We start from the raw sequence: 18,438 nt of genomic DNA, 5'->3' as shown, positions 1-18,438 counted from the left end.
CATAGAATGATTTGGGTTAAAAGGGACCTTCAAGATCATCTAGTTCTAACTCCCCTGCCATGGGCAGGGACACCTTCCACTACACCAGGTTGCTCAAAGCCTCATCCAGCCTGGCCTTGAACACTTCAAGGGATGGGGCATCCATAACTTCTCTGGGTAACCCATTCCAGTGCCTCACCACGCTCTGAGAAACGTTCTTTCTTATATCTAATCTAAATCTCGCCTCTTTCAGTTTAAATCTATCACCACGTGTCCTATCACTACATGCCCTTGTCCAAAGCCCCTCGCCAGCTTTCTTGTAGCCCCCTTTAAGTACTGGAAGGCTGCTAGAAGGTGTCCCCGGAACCTTCTCTTCTCCAGGCTGAAAAGCCCCAACACTCTCAGCCTGTCTTCATAGCAGAGGTGCTCCAGCCCTCGGTTCATCTTCGTGGTCTCCTCTGGACCTGCTCCAACAGCTCCATGTCCTCCTTAAGTTGGGGACCCCAGAGCTGATCGCAGCACTGCAGGGTAGGTCTCAGGAGAGCAGAGCAGAGGGGCAGAATCCCCCCCCCTCGACCTGCTGCCCACGCTGCTTTGGATGCAGCCCAGGACATGGTTGGCTTTCTGGGCTGCCAGTGCACGTTGCCAGCTCATGTTGAGCTTCTCATCAGCCAACACCCCCAAGTCTTTCTCCTCCAGGCTGCTGTCAGTCCATTCTCCACCCAGCCTGTACTTGTGCTTGGGATTGCCCCGACCCATGTGCAGGACCTTGCACTTGGCCTTGTTGAACTTCATGAGGTTCTCACAGGCCCACCTCTCAAGCCTGTCAAGGTCCCTCTGGATGGCATCCCTTCCCTCCAGCTTGTTCACCACACCACACAGCTTGGTGTCGTCAGCAAACTTGCTGAGGGTGTGCTCGATCCCACTGTTCATGTCACTGACAAAGATGTTAAACAGCACCAGCCCCAATACCGACCCCATATACCGACTCCATATGGAGTTGCTCTTGTAGCCTAGTCCTCCGCCACTGAACAAAGAGGACTTGATGCTGGTCTGATGGTGTGGGGACAGAGCAGAGCATATGTCAGCACAAGGCAGAGAGAGGCTGTCCTTAGCATCAGCCAGGGATGGCCATTGTACCCAAACCAAACCTGTGAATAGAAATACCCTGCACCGTGTTGCACACTGTGGATATGTTACCAGTTTTATCAGGAAACTCAAAACTGCTTGAAAATGAACTTTGAAACTAACAAGGGATGTCACATTTAACTCCCTTTGCTTGGAGGTTTGTGTAGCCCTAACTTTAGTCCTCTGTGCCTGAAGAAGAGAAAAAAAACAATGTCTTTCCTGTTCTGTAACAGGAGGTCTCTGTACACAATGGCATAATTTTAGGGAATGGCTTCTGAAAACTTTGTGTCTGTCGTGGATTAGGCTGAGTCCGGCAACCAAACCCACGCAGCTCTCCCAGTCCAGTAAAATGGAGAGGAGAGAAAAATGTAATAAAAGAGCTGAGGATCGAGACAGGAACAGAGGAGCACCCACCAACCACGGTCCCGGCCAAAAGAGGCTTTTTCTTAATGCAAAACTATTTATTAACAGCTACCTACAAAAGAGAAAAGCACACAAAAACGGTTACTTGAGAGAATAACAAGAAAACAAGGCCAGGTCTTAAAAACAACACCACTCCCCCCCCTTTGCCTCTTCTTCCCGGCTCTACCTCCTCCTCCCCCCAGCAGCGCAGGGGGGCAGGGAATGGGGGAGTGCAGGTCAGCTCATTCCAAGTTGTTACTGCCGCTTCTCTTAAAGGAAAAGGAGTCCTTACACCATTGTCCCTTGCTCCAGTCCCCTACTCACGGCGAAAGCGTGAATCCTACCCGCTGGGGGGCAAATCCTTACCCCATCGGATTTGCCCCAAGTGTGGGCTTTACCAGCCCTGGGCTTTTAAGGAGCTGTAGCCACTCGCTCTGGCGTGGGTCATCAACAAACTTTAAATGTGCTCCGGCGTGGGTCGTCATACCGACCTTAAATGTGTCTCTGTACAGACTTTAAATGCATAAATGCGTAAATGTGTCTCTACCTGTGCCCATGATTCACAATAGTCTCAGGCTCTGGCATCTCTTCCCAACGTGGGTCATCCACTGGTTGCGAGTGGGTCTCTGCTTGCTCCACCGAGGACTGTTAGAAAGGGGCTGCTGGCAAGGGGGACTCAGCCGCGGCACACGTTGTTCCGTTCCATCTTCACTGACCTCTTATCTGTGTGGCCGTTTCTCTCAGATCTCAGTCCTGTCTGGGTGAACTCAGCCCGGTGGGCGCCCCGGCAGCGGGGCTCTCCCCGAGTTCCCCATGCGGCTCCGCCGCCGCCATCCTCGACGGAGCGGGCCCGGCCCGGCCGGGAGCCGGGAGCGGGGGCCATGCCCCCCTCTCGTCTCCTTGCTCCTGGGCACCAGCACACACCTTTCCTGTTCCTTTGTCCGACGTAAATAGGGCAATTCGCAGAGGCGCCGATTGGCTCAAGCCCCGAGGGGGACGGGAGTCCAGTGTGATGGGCAGCTTCTGCCACCCGGACCTCCCCCCCCACTTCAAACCATAACAGTGTCGTTTGGAGAGAACTACCGGGCAGTCTGCCCTGGGCAGCAGGTGCTCAGGGATCGGGCCCCATCGCTTCGTTACGATGTCATGGTGCTACAGATGATCTGTGTATTCATGGAGACATAGCCGTTGGTGCTGGACGCTTCTTAAATAACACTTTTTTTTTTTCCCTTTTCAGGTCTCTAAACTTGGTGCCTTTTGCTGTGGGCTCAGTTTGTGCAATCAGCACACGATAGTGCTTTATATCGCGTGTATCGTGCCTTGGGTTCTCTCCCGCCTTTTCAGAAGGACGGTACGTATTTTGCTGCCTTGTGCCTCAGTTTTTGTCAGGCAGTAAGTAGTTCTTCTTTCCAAGCGCTTGTGCCACTTTTATGTTCATGTACGAGCAGGGACAGGCAGTGGTTTGTCTAAACTAGTCAGTCATAACCCACCAAAGTTATGGTCCATCGGTCTGGCACCAGAGCCTCTGATGGACCAAGAATCACAGAATGGTTTGGGTTCAAGGGACCTTCAAGACCATCTAGCTACAACTCCCCTGCCATGGGTAGGGACACCTTCCACTAGACCAGGTTGCTCAAAGCCTCATCCAGCCTGGCCTTGAACATCTCCAGGGATGGGGCAGCCGCAGCTTCTCTGGCAACCTGTTCCAGTGCCTCACCACCCTCAGAGGGAAGAAGTTCTTCCTTAGATCTCATCTAAATCTCCCCTCTTTCAGTTTAAAGCCATTGCCTCTTGTTCTGTCACTACATGCCCTTGTCAAAAGTCCCTCTCCAACTTTCTTATAGCCCCTTTAGGTACTGGAAGGCTGCTAGAAGGTCTCCCTGGAGCCTTCTCTTCTGAACCCCAACAACCCCAACTCTCTCAGCCTGTCTTCACAGGAGAGGTGCTCCAGCCCTTGGTTCATCTTCATGGTCTCCTCTGGACTCGCTCCAACAGCTCCATGTCCTTCTTGTGTTGGGGACTCCAGAGCTGAATGCAGTATTGCAGGTGGGGTCTCACAAGAGCAGAGCAGAGGGGCAGAATCCCCTCCCTTGACCTGCTGGCCATGCTGTTTGTGATGCAGCCCAGTATGGGGTTGGCCTTCTGGGCTGCAAGTGCACATGATTTAGAAGCTTTGCTCACACCAGCAATCTGCAACCTGCCTGTGTCTCCTGGCACAGGAGCCCTCTGCCCCAGCTGCTTGCAAATACCCTGTACGCAGCCGAGAGGCCAATACTCAGAGCTAAAAACTGCTCTGTGTGTCGGAAGTAAGAGCATGTTCATTGACCTGCCAAACAGGAAAGCAGATAAATACCTGTTGGTGAGAAGTCACAGGCGTGTGTAGTCTGTGTGCGCTGCTTCTTCTGGCTGATGGCACAGGCCTTCTCATGCCATCGACTCATTCGGAGATGAGTTTCTGTGTGTTGGTTCCCTGGTAGTAGCAAACGAAAGCTGTGTCCACTCGTTGCAGAGCATCTTGCAACTGCTGTTGGGAGTTGAAGGCGCAGCCAGAATGAGCAGCACAGCAATAAGGGTACAGAGGCTTGTCTCTGGGGGGAAGTCCTCTTCAGCATCTCCGTGGGATGTGCCTTCAGCTCTAACGCAACCAGGACTTGTGAGTCCTACAAGAGATCAGCTCTCAGGTGAAAAGCACCTGACTCCTGCCAGCTGGAAGAGACTGAAGGAAGGCTGACCTTTGGTGGAACAGCAAGCATATGTACCCTTTCATATCCTACCAGAGATCCCTTTCTCAAGGTGTTCCTTGTTCTACACCTCTTCATTAGGCTTGCTAGTCATGTAAGAAGGTGGAAGCTCTTTTTTTCATGCCTGGCTTATGAAGGTGACATGTATCCATCTAGATGACGCTGCTGGGTGATGTTCAGGGTCCCTGCAATGGTCTTATCTTTTATAGGTGATCTTCTGAGTCAATGCATCAGGCTGGACATAGACATGTTGTAGAAACTCTACTCTGCCCTGGAAACAGCTGCACATCTCAGTGATGCAGATGCTCTGATCGCTTTGCAAGTGGCCCTGAGAAACCTCCATCTCCTCCCCCCTCCTCTCTCTGTTGCTCTCCTGAAGGTGCCAGTTGGGCAGGTTTCTGCTGGGCCAGTCCTGCCTGTGTTTTTCCACCCTCGACCTGATAAATCTGGTGTGGGTAATGACACAGGATATCACTAAGCCTGGAGTGAAGCACGCAAGTTGCAAGAGATAAGATGCAGCTCAGACAAGCTTGATCCAAACTCTACTCAGCATCTCCAGCAAACCCCTTTCTGACTATCCATCTCATTTAGCACAATGAAGACTCTTCTGCAATATATTTGTGTTCTTTAAACGGAACTTTCTCCTCTTTTTTAAGCTGAGGAGGTCCAGAGAGACCTCTGTGATTTCCAGCAAGGACAATCCTGTGCCAATATAATATTCCTGAGAAATACTTTAGACAGCCCAATGGTGCCTGCTGCAGAAAGCCACCTCATAAGAAGGCTATTTGATGGAAAACGGTGCCTCTTTCAGTAAAAAAAGAGCCAGCGTTCTTCTGAAGGAACTGTGGCCACCACTCTTATCAAGCTACTATTTCTGCTCCGTAGATGATCGCTCTGAATGGAGCCTCTTCCCCGTAACCCCAACTGCTGAAGAAGTGCTTTGATTGACAGGGCAGTGGCTAACGATAAAGCAAGCGTGCAATATTCTAGGGTGGGATTTTCCAAAGCACTTAAAGGAGTTAGGCACAGAAGTCCCTTTGAAAGTCTCGTCTTCCTGACCCCTTAGGCAGTCTTGAAAATCCCGCCCCAAAAGTTGGCCTATCCAATTTAGCCAGTGTAATCGCGAGGAAGTAAATGGCAAAACCGACTCCTGATGATGGTGGTGATGTGCGTTGTACTAGAGCAACCATTTATTTTTTTTATTATTTATTTATTTTATTTTTTTTTTTTGCCAGATGGAATACCAGCCAACTCTTAATCGCTGCAAAGTGGGTTATCTCAGCCTTGCAGTGCTTCAGCCATCTATGCATGTCATGCCATGATTTAAATGTGAAAGATGCAATGAGTATGATACTCATGAGTCCTAGCTAATATTATTTGCTTCACTTAAATTTCACCCTGCCATGCAAAGGAGATCAGTTTGATGCAGTTTCCTAGTAATCCACAAAATCGTAAGGTTTAACATAGCATTTTGTAGGGACTTACTATAAATTGAGAGATCAGCTCTGTGTAAATATATTTGATGTTTTTTCTTTATCTGTTCTTGAAGTTCCAGCGTGATTAAACTAAAATAAACATTGTTATGCAATATGACATATTTTGGTGCAGGAATTGTCCCCAGGCCATTTGCTGAAGTTGGGTTTATGCTTCTTGGCTGGTTTGCTGCCTTATCTCTATCTGCCGGCTTCATCCTACCTCAATCGAGCCCGTTGGACATGGGGAGACCAGACGACATTTCAAGGATTTTTGACCCACTTTCTCAGGGAAGAATATGGGACATTCAATCTGGTAAATAAGGGTCATTTTCTAAATGACTTTCTTTTAACTCATGCAAGAGCAGAACCTTTCTATTTGTGATGGTTAGTGGCTTGCAGGGGAAGAAATTGAACATGTTTTCTTTTTAGAAAAAATTATCACTAATTTTGACCTTGTGATCTGTCAGGTTTTCTGGGAATGGAGCACTTGGCTGGGAAAGCAAAGAAATAATTCTTTTTTGCCTTTACGCAATAGAGCCGTATTATTTACTGGGAGCTGTGCAGGTGTCTTGTATTTATAAGAGCTCAAAGAGCAACTTGTGCTAGAGGGAGATGGTGGCACCAGTTTCGTGTTTTTCTTGTTTTAAGGCAAATAATTATCCCCTTTTTATTTATTTTCGACTCAGCTATTTAAAGAGGTCGCAAGCAGTTTTCATTGCTTAAGCTTTAAAAGAGATTCTTCCAGCTGAACATCTTACTCATATTGAATTGAAATAAATGGTAGGTTTGGGGGGGGTTCAGAATCCTCTGATCTGAGTTATTGACTGGTCTGTGCTCTTGCCGAGGGAGGGACGTATTGCATGGTCGCTTGCAGAGTTTGTGTCTACCTCCTCCAGCCCTGACTCAGATGTTCTGCTCTGGCCACCCAAGGGAAGCAAGCACCCAGCACCCCTTCTCTCCTTCCTGCTTCAGAGATTTCAGCGCAGAGGGCTGGGAAGTCGCGCCACTGGGGGAAGAAAAAGAGAAAAATGTAGGATTTACATGTCGTGTCACTCCTTGAGGTCAAGAAGCCCCACATCCTCAAATGCAGCCGCATCCAGCCAGCATAATGCAGCGAGCACTGTTGCTGTTGCATTGCAGTCTTCTTCTGTAGGATGTGAGGCAAAAGACTTGATAATTCCTGCTGCTGCCACTTAATCTTTCCAAAACTCCAACAGAGATAAGATACACCCTCTGAAGGACTTCTGAGATTTCCCCTGTTGTCCTATTCCCAGCCGCCTCCCGAGAATGAGCGTGGGTTGGGCAGAGCCATACCAAGGCACACAAATCCTTTAACTCCTTCCTCCATCAAATGTGATGAATTCAAGTTGATGTTCAGGAGGCTTAGGGCTGGACTGCGTGTAATCCTGCTCCACAAATCACATTTACGATGGACTCGTCTGAAGCAGGAGCAATAAATGCAGCAAAATGTAAGCGGTTGGTCCCGGCGCCACTTGGGCTAATGCCAGAGCCCTGCCTGGATGGACAGACAGCTCTTCCGTCCCAGGGCTCCGTTTCAAGGGCAGACAGGGTCCAGACTGGAGCACCCCTGCTATGAAGACAGACTGAGAGAGTTGGGGCTGTTCAGCCTGGAGAAGAGAAGGCTCCGGGGTGATCTTATAGCAGCTTTCCAGTACCTAAAGGGGCTACAGGAAAGCTGGAGAGGGACTTTTTCCAAGGGCGTGTAGTGACAGGACAAGGGGCAATGGATTCAAACTGAAAGAGGGCAGATTTCGATTAGATATAAGGAAGAAATTTTTTACATTGAGGGTGGTGAGGCAGTGGAACAGGTTGCTCAGAGAAGTTGTGGATGCCCCATCCCTGGAATTGTTCAAGGCCAGGTTGGATGAGGCTTTGGGCAACCTGGTGTAGTGGAGGATTTCTCTGCCCATGGCAGGGGGGTTGGAACTGGATGATCTTTGAGGACCCTTCCAACCCAAACCATTCTATGATTCTATGATTCTATGAAAAAATAAAAAACAAACCAGAGAAAAGACTCAGGAGAGGGTTCTACCTATAAGCCAAGGATCAGAAATGTCGTCTCCTGCAAGGGATGTGTCTGGAGCCAGAATCATAGAATCATAGAATGGTTTGGGTTGGAAGGGACCTTCAAGATCATCTAGTTTCAGCCTCCCTGCCATGGGCAGGGACACCCTCCACTACACCAGGTTGCTCAACGCCGCATCCAACCTGGCCTTTGAACACTTCCACGGATGGGGCATCTACACCTTCTCTGGGCAACCTGTTCCAGTGCCTCACCACCCTCAGAAGCTGTTGGCTGCCAGCACGGTGGGGCTTTGCAAGAAGCAGAGAGGTAGCAGTGGGGCTTCGGGAGCTGTGGGCTGGCTCTGCATCCTCTAATGCTTTTATTTTTTAATTAAATCTTGGATGCAATTAACTATTCCATTTTTATTGAGATTAAATATTCCTTCCAGACCTTCTGGATCCCTTTACCTTATCTTTTATCTAGTAACCACCATTTTTCCAACCTATGAAGGTAATTCCTCATCTCCACCGAGCTCATCTTGTTTCCCAGACTTATGCCATGGATTGCAAGTCTCTGCAATAAAAAATGTCATATATCCATATAGCTGTGCCTCTGTCAGGACAGAGGGGACAGGAGCAGTTAGCAAGCAGGAATTGAGGCCCATGTGCTTGTCTCAGATGGTGAGGAGACATCCCAGAAAATAATTGCGCGGTGCAGATACAGTAGAATTCGCAGCTAAACCATACAATGTGCTCGAGCCATGGGGCAACGGGTTGGTAGCACCTTGAAAAAATGCTTATCTAGGTGGTAAACCCTGCACAGTGGCATGATGTAAAACAAGAACGTGGGAGAAAATCTTGCAATGAAGGTTCGAGTAGAGTTTGCTGTCTTTTTGTTGTTTAAGCAGTTCCTGTTCCCTGTGGCCACTTTGGGGTACCACCTAAAGGGGTTCTGAGGAGCCCTGTGTGCTCAGGGCTCTGCAGACAGAAAACAAAAAGACTGTTCCTTTTCCCAGTGATACGGCAATCGGCGTGTGGGTTTCTTACAGGTTTTCTTTCTTTTTTTTCTAGGCCAAGTCCGAGACAGGCTGCAGTATGACAGAGATGCTGATGTGAGTAAAATCTTGACTGTGCCTTTTAGTAGAGAGAAACCTGTTGCTGCTGCTGTCGTTTTGGCCAAAGTAGCTCCTGTCCTGCTTTTCCTCAGCTTGGTCTAGAGCTGGGGCTGTGCGTGTCCGGCGCAGGGACAGCATGCGTGTCCGTCTGTCTTCCCCATCGAAGGCAAAATGCTGCATCTCCCTCCCCACTGATTTTTCATTCAAAATCCTGATACATAAACCAAGCTTGTTCCCGTTTCTGGTAGACTTAATCACAGCAGAATGGGAATACGTTACGTTGTGCTTATTCCCTGCTTCTCTTGATGCTTTAATTGAGTGCAAGGGGCGATTGCAAATCATTCTATGATTTGGTGATGACGCATCCACGCGCTGATTTCTCCGCAGTTTTCAGCTGGCGCAGATGAAGTCGGAGCTCTCCCTGCCCGTCCTGGCCCTGGCACTCGTGGCTTGCGTGAGCGCAGCGCTGCCGTAAGTCGGAGAGGAACATTTACTGCGACCATAGGTCAGGTTGGATTTGAAAGCTCATTCAGCTTGCTTTGCCTTCTGCTTGCTGGTGCAAAAATTTCAGCAATCAGCTGTGGTCATCTATTAATTAAGAGTGAAATATCCCCGCTCCTGGTAACCCTGTGGCTTTGTAGATGGCGAGCTTAAAAATCTTGAAATCCCCATCGTTTCGTGCATTGAAAGCAGAAGTTTCATAAATTGCAAAGGTAAAGAAAGGCTCGTTAGCTCCTGGTATTAAATGTATTGAGGTATGCAGAGAGTGGGTTTGAAGCACGTACAACTCTTGTCTCTTTTTTCATCATGCCGCTAGAGCGCTGTGTTGGTGTTTTTTAATAGGACAAAGCAGCAGAAATCACCCGTGATCTGGCTCTTCACTGGAATGCTCTGTCTTTATTCCCTTTTCTTCGCTTGGAGAGCAAATTTGGATATTACGAAACCTCTGTTTCTGGGCGTGGTGAGTTGTGCTCCGAAAATTGCTCTGCCGTGGTAATTTCTAGAAGAAGCCTTAAAACCGCCTAATGAGCAGCAGGTGGTTGTCTTGAAGCTGCATAAGATGCAAAAATACAGCTCCTTATTCTGTTTCCTTGTAGCTGGGGAAACAGAAATAGGGTCTTTGGGATTTTTTTTTCCCTAGGTGGAGCGGTTCTGGCTGCAGAGCAGTGCCGTGGTGGCCGTGTTGGCGGGGCTGGGACTGGCCGCGCTTGTGTCCATTGGAAGCACCGTGCTGGAGGGCAGCTGGATGCTGCCGTGGTTGGAGTGGCTTTCCACTCTTGCTCTCGTCGTTTCTCAAATTTGGACAAATTACAGGTAACAAATCCGCCGGACGTGTGTCTCGGTGCAGCCTCGTGGGGCTGCGGGGTGCAGGTCAGTTGGGGTGCTGCTGTAAACCTCCCACCCTGCTGCTGGGGTTTCTGTCCTTGTCTTGGACAGGAGAGGCAGTTTTCACATCCCACCCAAGCTTGCATGGCCACAACCTGTGGGACTCCCTTGTTTGATCTCCCTAAAAATCACCAAGCACCAACTCCAGGCTATGAATGGGGCTGTCGTGTAGGTTGAAGGAAGAAAACTTGAGATACCTGAACTTCTGTTTAAAGAAACTCGTAAATCTATGCTTCATTTGCTAAGAAGGTTTGCAGAATCGTTTAACCTAAACGGTCACCTCCTTCCCTTGCTTTGCTTCAGGAAACCTTGTGCCCTGGATTTTTTCTTTTTTTTTTTTTTTCCTTTTTGAAGAGTTACACCTGTAGTGTAGGGCTTCCTTAGCCCGTAACCACAGCAAAGACTCTGCGGTGGCTTGGCTAGGAAGCAGTGTAGTAGTAGGGATGCTCAAGTAGAGGTTGACCAACTAGTGAAGTGTAGAACATGCAGAACTTCATACTGGGGAATCCTTCCTTTGCACACATCTATTCCCAAAGGCTGCTCGATAGGTGAGCCAGTTATACCTCATGTCCTCAGCTGCGTCATGGAGTGTCCTCTTCTTGAGGCCATACATAAAGTGTGTGCCACACATGATTGTGTAACAAAAAGGATTCGATCTCAGGTGATGTAAATCTACTTCTGCCTGATGCTACAAAAACTTGGGCTTTAGTGCTTAATTAAAAGCATTAAAAGGATGCGGAGAAGTTCAAATGCTTTTCAGAATTGTTGTTGTACTGGCAATTCCAGCTCCAACTAGTAAGTCTTCAGATTCAGCCTGGAGAAGAGGAGGCTCAGGGGAGATCTTATAGCAGCCTTCCAGTACCTAAAGGGGGCCTACAAGAGAGCTGGAGAGGGACTTTGGATAAGGGCGTGTAGTGATAGTACAAGGGGAGATGGCTTTAAAGTGAAAGAGGGGAGACTTAGATGAGATCTAAGGAAGAAATTTTTCACTCTGAGGGTGGTGAGGCACTGGAACAGGTTGCCCAGAGCAGCTGTGGCTGCCCCATCCCTGGAGGTGTTCAAGGCCAGGTTGGATAAGGCTTTGAGCAACCTGGTGTAGTGGAAGGTGTCCCTACCCGTGGCAGGGGAGTTGGAACTAGATGATCTTTGAGGCCCCTTTCAACCTAAACCGTTCTAGGATTCTATGAAGAAAAAGCCAGAATTAAGGTGAAGGCATGCAATGAGTGTCTATTTTGGCAAAACTGTAGTGGCTCATGTCTCTGATGCTGCTCTCTAGGGGACTGTACTCTAAATGCTTAATTTCTGTAGCTTGGTTTCTCTGTAAATGGAGATGATGCTTTTCAGCAAGATCTGACAAGGGTGAAGGACTTCACCTGTCAATGCCTGTTGCATAAAATTGTTCTGAAGATACTCAAAGCCATGCAAGTACCTGTTTTTAAGATACTGTTTTTTATCTGTTTTCTTAAGCACTTGTGATCAGAGCAACAACTATGTTGTCGATAAGTTTGCAAGGAATCTGCTGTCCTCTATGCCGACGGGTGCCGTGATCTTACTAAGAGGAGACTTACCTGGGAACGCTCTTCGTTATGTTCATTACTGCGAAGGGATGAGGCCAGATATCACCTTAGTGGACCAGGAGGTAGGTTGAGAAAGTAGTATAAAAAGTGGCAACAGGCAGATTTAAAAATGGGAAGCATAAGTTCAGTTTTTCCTTTCTCTTCTGGAGGGGTCTCTTTGTTCAAATAAAACTCATGATGCAGAAGTAACATTGAGGGTTTCTTTAAAGGGTTGTGGGTGGCTCTGGCATGGAGCATAGTGTGCAAGCCCCGTTCAAGCCCAAAAAGCCAACAGGGAGGCAATGGCTGGTAGAGAGAAGGGGAAGCTCAAGTTCCTCATCACGGCAGATACCCAGATGTGGCACAGGGCTGATGTTTGCTGTGCTGAGGAAGCTTTGTCCCTGCTGTTTTCTGCGATTGTCCTGAAATACAGATGCTGGGGCAGCAGAAGGCTTCTGGGAGCAGTGTGAAGGGCAGCAGGGCAGCAGTTGCCCCGTGGGCAATGTGACTTTACCACACTGAGGCTCGTTCCCTGCATCCTCTGTTATCTTGGTCCCCCCAAGGTGGTTTTGCAGATTTCTACCTCTGTTTTTTTTACATTGAAATGGAGGTGCTGTGTGTCCCTGGATGGTGTTTGCCCTCTTCCCTTTTTTCCTGAGAAATGGGAGAAGGAAACCCCCCCTCGCAGAGGGAACACCAACACTTCCACTGCCACATCAGTCCTTGCTCTTGGCTTTGCAGCAAGGGCTTGTGACTTGTTGAGAAACCCAAAATCCAACGCCTCATATTTAACTGAACCAAAACCTTATCATGTCTCTTTCCAGCAGTAGTTGCTTTGTGTTTCCTTTGCCCCCTCGAGAAGGAGGACCTTGATCAGAAAGCAGTGACCTGGTCTGCTGGTGTGGTCCCAGGCATTTGCTGAAATGGGAGGTGACCTTACTGAGCAAATCAAGTCGTTCCTCCTGCAGAAACCGTTTTCTGCAGCTTCTGGATGTAAAATGAATGATAACTGTGTTTCTTGTTTTAATTTGGCTTATATTTTCGGTGATAGATGATGACTTACAAATGGTATTTACCCAAGCTGGCAAAGCATTTACCTGGTGTTTATTTTCCTGGGAACCGGTGGAATCCTGTGGAAGGAGTATTACCCGATGGGACGCTTGCTTTTAATCTCCATCGTTTCCTCAAAGTAAATAAACAGTAAGCATTTCTTTCATATGTAACAGCTTTCCTAAAATCTTCGACCTTTTTTTTTTTTTGTTGAAATTGTTTATGGAACAGCTTGGTACTGCATCCAAAAGACCAATTTTCTCCACTGACTTCCTCCCTGGTGGTGAGATTATTTTTGCAATTAAAGCAAATATCTATGCAGAAGTAACTCCATCCAGATATAATGCTGCTTGTTGTTTTGAGGTTGGTTTGGTTTTTAGGAAGGGAAAATAAGAAGGTGATCGGCAGAGAGCATTTACTGATTTTGTTGTTGCTGTTGATAACTCTTCATCACAAAGCAAGGAGCATTCCCGTGTACTTAAAATGACGATGGTTGAAGAGCAAATTGCTGCTGCTTCTCCTTCGTGAACATTGTGGCCAACTGATTAGCATAGAATGAATGTATTCCAGGAATAATCATCATATAAAAATAGCTTAGTAAGAGTGGAGAAAGGATTAGATACTCACATGAATAAGAATAGCATCTGCATTTAGACTAGCCCGGGTGAGCCCAGCGAGCGAGGGTAGGCGGAAGAGCATTGCCGGGTGCCGTCGGGAAGAAACGAGCTTCTCCGACAGCTTCTGGTACCTTGGTGGGGTCCGACATCAGGGAGAGGATGCGTCTCCTGTGCGATGCCAGGTGGGGTATTTGCTTGCGGCGGTAGAACTGGTTTGCAGACTGACCCAGAGGCGTTCCCTTTCCGATGGGAAATGTGGTCCGGACAGGTATCCGTGCCGCAGAAAATGTGCTGCTGAAGACCTGTCTCCTGGCCTGGGGTGTGTGGTTTGCTCAAGCACACAGGGTGGTCCAGGGTCTCTGGTATGGCTTCACGGTTGCTCTCTCTGTTGTTTTTTTTTTGGCAGTAAGGAGGTGTTTGTCTGCATAGGTCTTCACGAAGGGGACTCGACCTGGAGAAGGGGCTATTCGCTCTGGCCGTGGGGTACGTGTGAAAAGTTGGTTCCTTCCAATGTTGTCTTTGACCCAGGAGAGTGGATTCGTCGTACAAGAAATCTCTATAACTGGACTGAAGACTACGGCAGGTACGAGGCGGAGGCGACTCTGCTCCTTTGTGCTCATCAGTCTTTTGCCGGCAGCATAACCACAGCCATTGCAGTGCTGGAGAAATTAAACATGAGCCATAATCACAAAGTTTTGTGGTTTGGAACGTACAATAAATCCACATGTGCTCTTTTTATTAGTGTTAAAAATACAGAGGACATTTCTAGTCAAATAATAGGTCCAATTTCCGTCTTAATACTTGATCAGAAGCCAAAAAATGTTGAGGACTTGGGACATCCAAAGCTTTAAATGTCATAGACTGAGCTGTGATGGGTGGTTAAAAGCATCTCTTGCTTTGAGGATACCTGGAATGCTGTGAAACATCTGATTTACCAGGGGCTCCTCCTATGCAAGGAGAGAGATAAAGTTGAGGATCAGCTGAATTCCCTGCTATCGGAGCCAAAGGCTTCCTGATGGCTTTTCTTCTGCCTGGGATGTCTGGAGCTGCCTGGATTGAAAGGGTTGGTTGCGCGGTGGGTGAAACACGGTGATGTGGATCTGATGGCTGAATTTGATTCTCATTCCCATTTAGTTTCAAGCCCTCTTCCTGGGAAGCTGTCGCCAACGAGGAGATGTGGCAAGCCAGGTGATGCTCCTTTGTTCCCTTCCAACAGCCGGTGGGCGATGCCAACTCACTGGCGTGGAAGCACACACCAAACTGGGCAGCTTGATGGTGCATGGCCTTATTGGATCTAAATGTGCCAAGCTTTGGAAGGAAAAGGTTGGCAGAAGAGGAGGAAGGGTGCATGGCCTCCAGCAGATCCTTCAGGAAAATGGTGGTTTTGTTCACCAAAAGGTTCTGCTCAAAGTAGCTTGAAGGAGCAGAGGGTAGTTTGGACATAGGGTGAGAAAACACATCGTGGAGACAAATTTGTATCACTGACAACTTAAATGGAGAAGCTGGTGTACTGTCCCATACAGTTAAAGAGCTGTATGGACATGGTGAAGATGTGTATAACCATGTGATGTGAGCTGGTCACATCAAGCAGTTATTATAGGGAAGTTTTTCTTGTTTTTCTAGGATGAAAACAGCTTTCTTTATATTTGACCTCGCAGAAACTGCCAGTGTGACTGCAGAAGTGAAGTCACAACTTTACACCTTTGCGTACAATGTAAGTCATATGTTTTGGTTATGAATGATCCCTGCTGTGTCCATCCCCTTCCCTGCCCTTCCCTGCCCTGCCATCTCCTCTCTCCTCTCTCCTCTCTCCTCTCTCCTCTCCTCTCCAATTTCTCAATTCCATAGAAATAACACCATTTCCATATAGGTTGGTGATGCTGTAATTTGCGTCCTCCCTCATTCATCCAAACTAGGAGCACAGCAGATCCAAAGAGATTTGTTCAGGGATTTTATCCGTTCCTACTTGCCCTCTTGGTCACGGAGGATGCCAAAAGCTAACCAGTCGACACCCTGCTTTTGCTGGAATTATGTTGTCTGTGCTGGGCTCCAAGCCCATGCCAAGAGATTGCTTGTCCTGAAGTCCCCTGTATGCACTTGTCCTCTCTGTCATTACACAGTCGTGCAGCTGAGCCAGCAAGTGTAAAATCCGACAGTCTTCTCGCTGCAAATTAATTCTGCTGCGTTTCACACCGAAGAATAACCCCCGTAAGCGGGCGTAGGTATGTCTGGAAATACCAGACTGCCTGAGATGCCAACAGATACACAGAACGGTCAGTGTGTGTCAGCAGAGAGGGAGAGCGTTTCATACCCCGGCAAAGAGTCAGCAAATAGTTTCCTTTCAACTCTTGCCTGTTTTGCTGTGGTTTTTGCTATTCTGCAAAGTTCTCAGGCGCGTGCCTGCTGTTGAGCTTATGAATATTCCTGCTCAAGTCAACAGACCACTTAAGTCCTGTGGAAGACGTCCTGATCTCCTGAAATACTGAGTAAATGTTTTTCCAGGCGCAGCAGTTAAATCTCTTTTTTTTTTTTTTTCCCCCAGCCTGGTGTAACACCTCTCTCGGGGAAGCCCCTAATGTGCAGTGGGGTTATCGCCATCATCTGTAACGTTTCTAAACAAACAGCTGCTGTAGGAAGGGAAATGTTTCAGCCCCCCTTGGATTTCTAATTCCCGCTATCGCACATCGCATGGCAAACACGGAGCGCGTTACAGAAATGCTCCGACTCTGCACTTGGACGTCTAAATAGCATCTGTTCCTTTATGGGCAGTTTTGAAACACTGTAAAGAGCTGTTGGTCCCCTTCATTCAATTAATTTGTGTCCCCCCCTCCACCTCTCGGTGTTTTTTTTTTTTCCTTTTTGTGCCTTTAACAGTCGTACAAAGAAATTGTCAACTCGCATCCAAATCACCCGGTGAACTGGCACAAAAACTACGCCATCGCCTGCGAGAGGATGTTGCGTCTCCGTCGGATGGATGCAGATCCCGAAGCGTTGCTCTCCGAAACTGTGAAGCATTTCCTCCTGTACACCGAGAAAGCGGAGGACGATCCCCAGGGGCAGGATATTCTGCAGGCTGTGGAGCACCTGAAGAAAGAGCTGCAGGGGCTAAAGAAAATGAAAGAAGATCTGAAGCGGCGAGCTGGGTAGTGCCCCCGCCTGCTGAAGTGCTGAAATTTTGAAGGCAGGACTTAAAAATTGAATTAGTCCTTGACAATGTGAGAACGGTTTTAAAAAGGCGACAGAAACGGCAGCGGAGAGGAAATCGAGCGTGCGTGTCTCCGCAGGAACGTACTGTTGTTTGGTCTTTGATTGCTGTTGCCAAATGAACTGTTGGTGGGTTTTTTGTGTGTGGGGAAAAAAGCTCATCACTAAATAAAGTGCTGGGTTTCAGAAGGGAGAGTTTTCTTTTAAAAGAAACCGGGGAGTCTGTTGTGCTGTGAAGAGCGTTTAGGTTTTTCTATGAATGCAGCATCCTTTCTAGATGCAAAGAATGTATTTAGCCTTTAAATGTTTCTTCTGTTACTGAGCCAAGAGGTTTTCTGCAGCCGTTTTTCTTGAGCTGTGCTGTCTCTGCGTGTTCTTATGGTCAAGGGGCAGGATGGTTGGGTTGGTTTCCATCAGGACAAGCATGTGGGATAGTGCCCTTCATGGGAGCGTGACTGTCTGCTGTTCCATGGCTGTCCCTGTGCCCCGGGGTGCTGCAGACACAATGTCCTCCTGGTGTGGGATGGTGGGTAGAGACCAAGCCAGCTCCTTCTGCCTCCCTTGCTTTGCGGAAACGGTTATTTTGGGATTTGCTTTATATATATATTAGATTGGGATTTTATGCTGGGATAGACTTTATTGCTCCAATTTTCCAATAGTGAGCAAGCAACTTGTGTGTTTTCCCTTGCAGAACACCATGACTGTAGGCAGCAGTGTGGTATCTCCTGCCCTGCCTCTGCCTGGGGCAGAGAGACCACTGAGGCCCTGCTTGGGGACACAAGAGCAGCTCCGTGGGGACACTGCTGTCCCCATGGCATCTGTGCTGTCACCTCTTTCCGTGTGAGCCTGTAACACTCTTCTACTGTGCCACATCCTCGCAGGTACGAGGGATGCCAGAACTGCAATTTTAGAGATGTCAGGAGCTTTAACCAAAACAGTAGAGTGTGAATCCATCCTGCTTTTCAGTCTGCCCCAAAGGTCAAGCAACTCAGTTAGCAAGAGCTCGGCTATGTGTTTTCAAGAAATATGACATAAAATTGTATGTCTTTCAAAAGATTGTCAATTAGCTTGTCCTTCAAATGCTTAAAACAGACCCAGAACTCTGGTATTGTTAGTGGAAAGGTGTGTTTGTCCACATTTTCATACTTTGTTCTGTGGTTCTGTGAGGTCTCTCTACTCTTGTGAGACCCCCCCTGGAGTACTGCGTTCAGCTCTGGAGTCCCCAACATCAGAAGGACATGGAGCTGTTGGAGCGGGTCCAGTGGACACTGCAAAGATGATCCGAGGGCTGGAGCACCTCTGCTATGAAGACAGGCTGAGAGAGTTGAGGTTGTTCAGCCTGGAGAAGAGAAGGCTCCAGGGACACCTTCTAGCAGCCTTCCAGTACCTAAAGGGGCTACAAAAAAGCTGGAGAGGGGCTTTGGTCAAGGGCAGGTAATGATAGGAGAAGGGGTGATGGCTTTAAACTAAAAGACGGGAGATTTAGATGAGATCTAAGAAAGAATTTCTTCACTGTGAGGGTGGTGAGGCACTGGAACAGGTTGCCAGAGAAGTTGTAGCTGCCTCATCCCTGGAAGTGTTCAAGGCCAGGTTGGATGAGGCTTTGAGCAACCTGGTGTAGTGGAAGGTGTCCCTGCCCATGGCAGGGAGGTTGGAACTAGATGATCTTGAAGGTCCCTTCCAACCCAAACCATTCCGTGATATGATTCTATGATCTCAGCCCAGCATTTTTATAGGAGAGAGATTGCTGCCAGTCCAGG

The 18,438-nt window shown here is 48.1% G+C and overlaps 1 protein-coding gene across 1 annotated transcript in view; it reads left to right on the top strand.

Moving 5' to 3' along the window:
• Window positions 1-16,621, top strand: part of TMEM260 (transmembrane protein 260) — a 37,884-nt gene extending 21,263 nt beyond the window's left edge. The window contains exons 5-16 of the mRNA XM_086613720.1: window positions 2,747-2,860; window positions 5,859-6,038; window positions 8,822-8,862; window positions 9,253-9,336; window positions 9,709-9,826; window positions 10,007-10,179; window positions 11,719-11,890; window positions 12,859-13,007; window positions 13,881-14,057; window positions 14,609-14,662; window positions 15,098-15,188; window positions 16,349-16,621. Coding sequence (XP_086469846.1) covers window positions 2,747-2,860; window positions 5,859-6,038; window positions 8,822-8,862; window positions 9,253-9,336; window positions 9,709-9,826; window positions 10,007-10,179; window positions 11,719-11,890; window positions 12,859-13,007; window positions 13,881-14,057; window positions 14,609-14,662; window positions 15,098-15,188; window positions 16,349-16,621 — 1,626 coding nt within the window. The remainder of the gene's footprint in view (window positions 1-2,746; window positions 2,861-5,858; window positions 6,039-8,821; window positions 8,863-9,252; window positions 9,337-9,708; window positions 9,827-10,006; window positions 10,180-11,718; window positions 11,891-12,858; window positions 13,008-13,880; window positions 14,058-14,608; window positions 14,663-15,097; window positions 15,189-16,348) is intronic.
• Window positions 16,622-18,438: the final 1,817 nt, after the last annotated feature.

Source organism: Tauraco erythrolophus, chromosome 6 (genome assembly GCF_009769465.1).
Source record: "Tauraco erythrolophus isolate bTauEry1 chromosome 6, bTauEry1.pri, whole genome shotgun sequence".
In the NCBI taxonomy this organism is placed as follows: Eukaryota; Metazoa; Chordata; class Aves; order Musophagiformes; family Musophagidae; genus Tauraco; species Tauraco erythrolophus.
The sequence above is the reverse complement of the archived record's forward strand: the minus strand, read 5'-3'. Positions and strand labels throughout refer to the sequence as shown.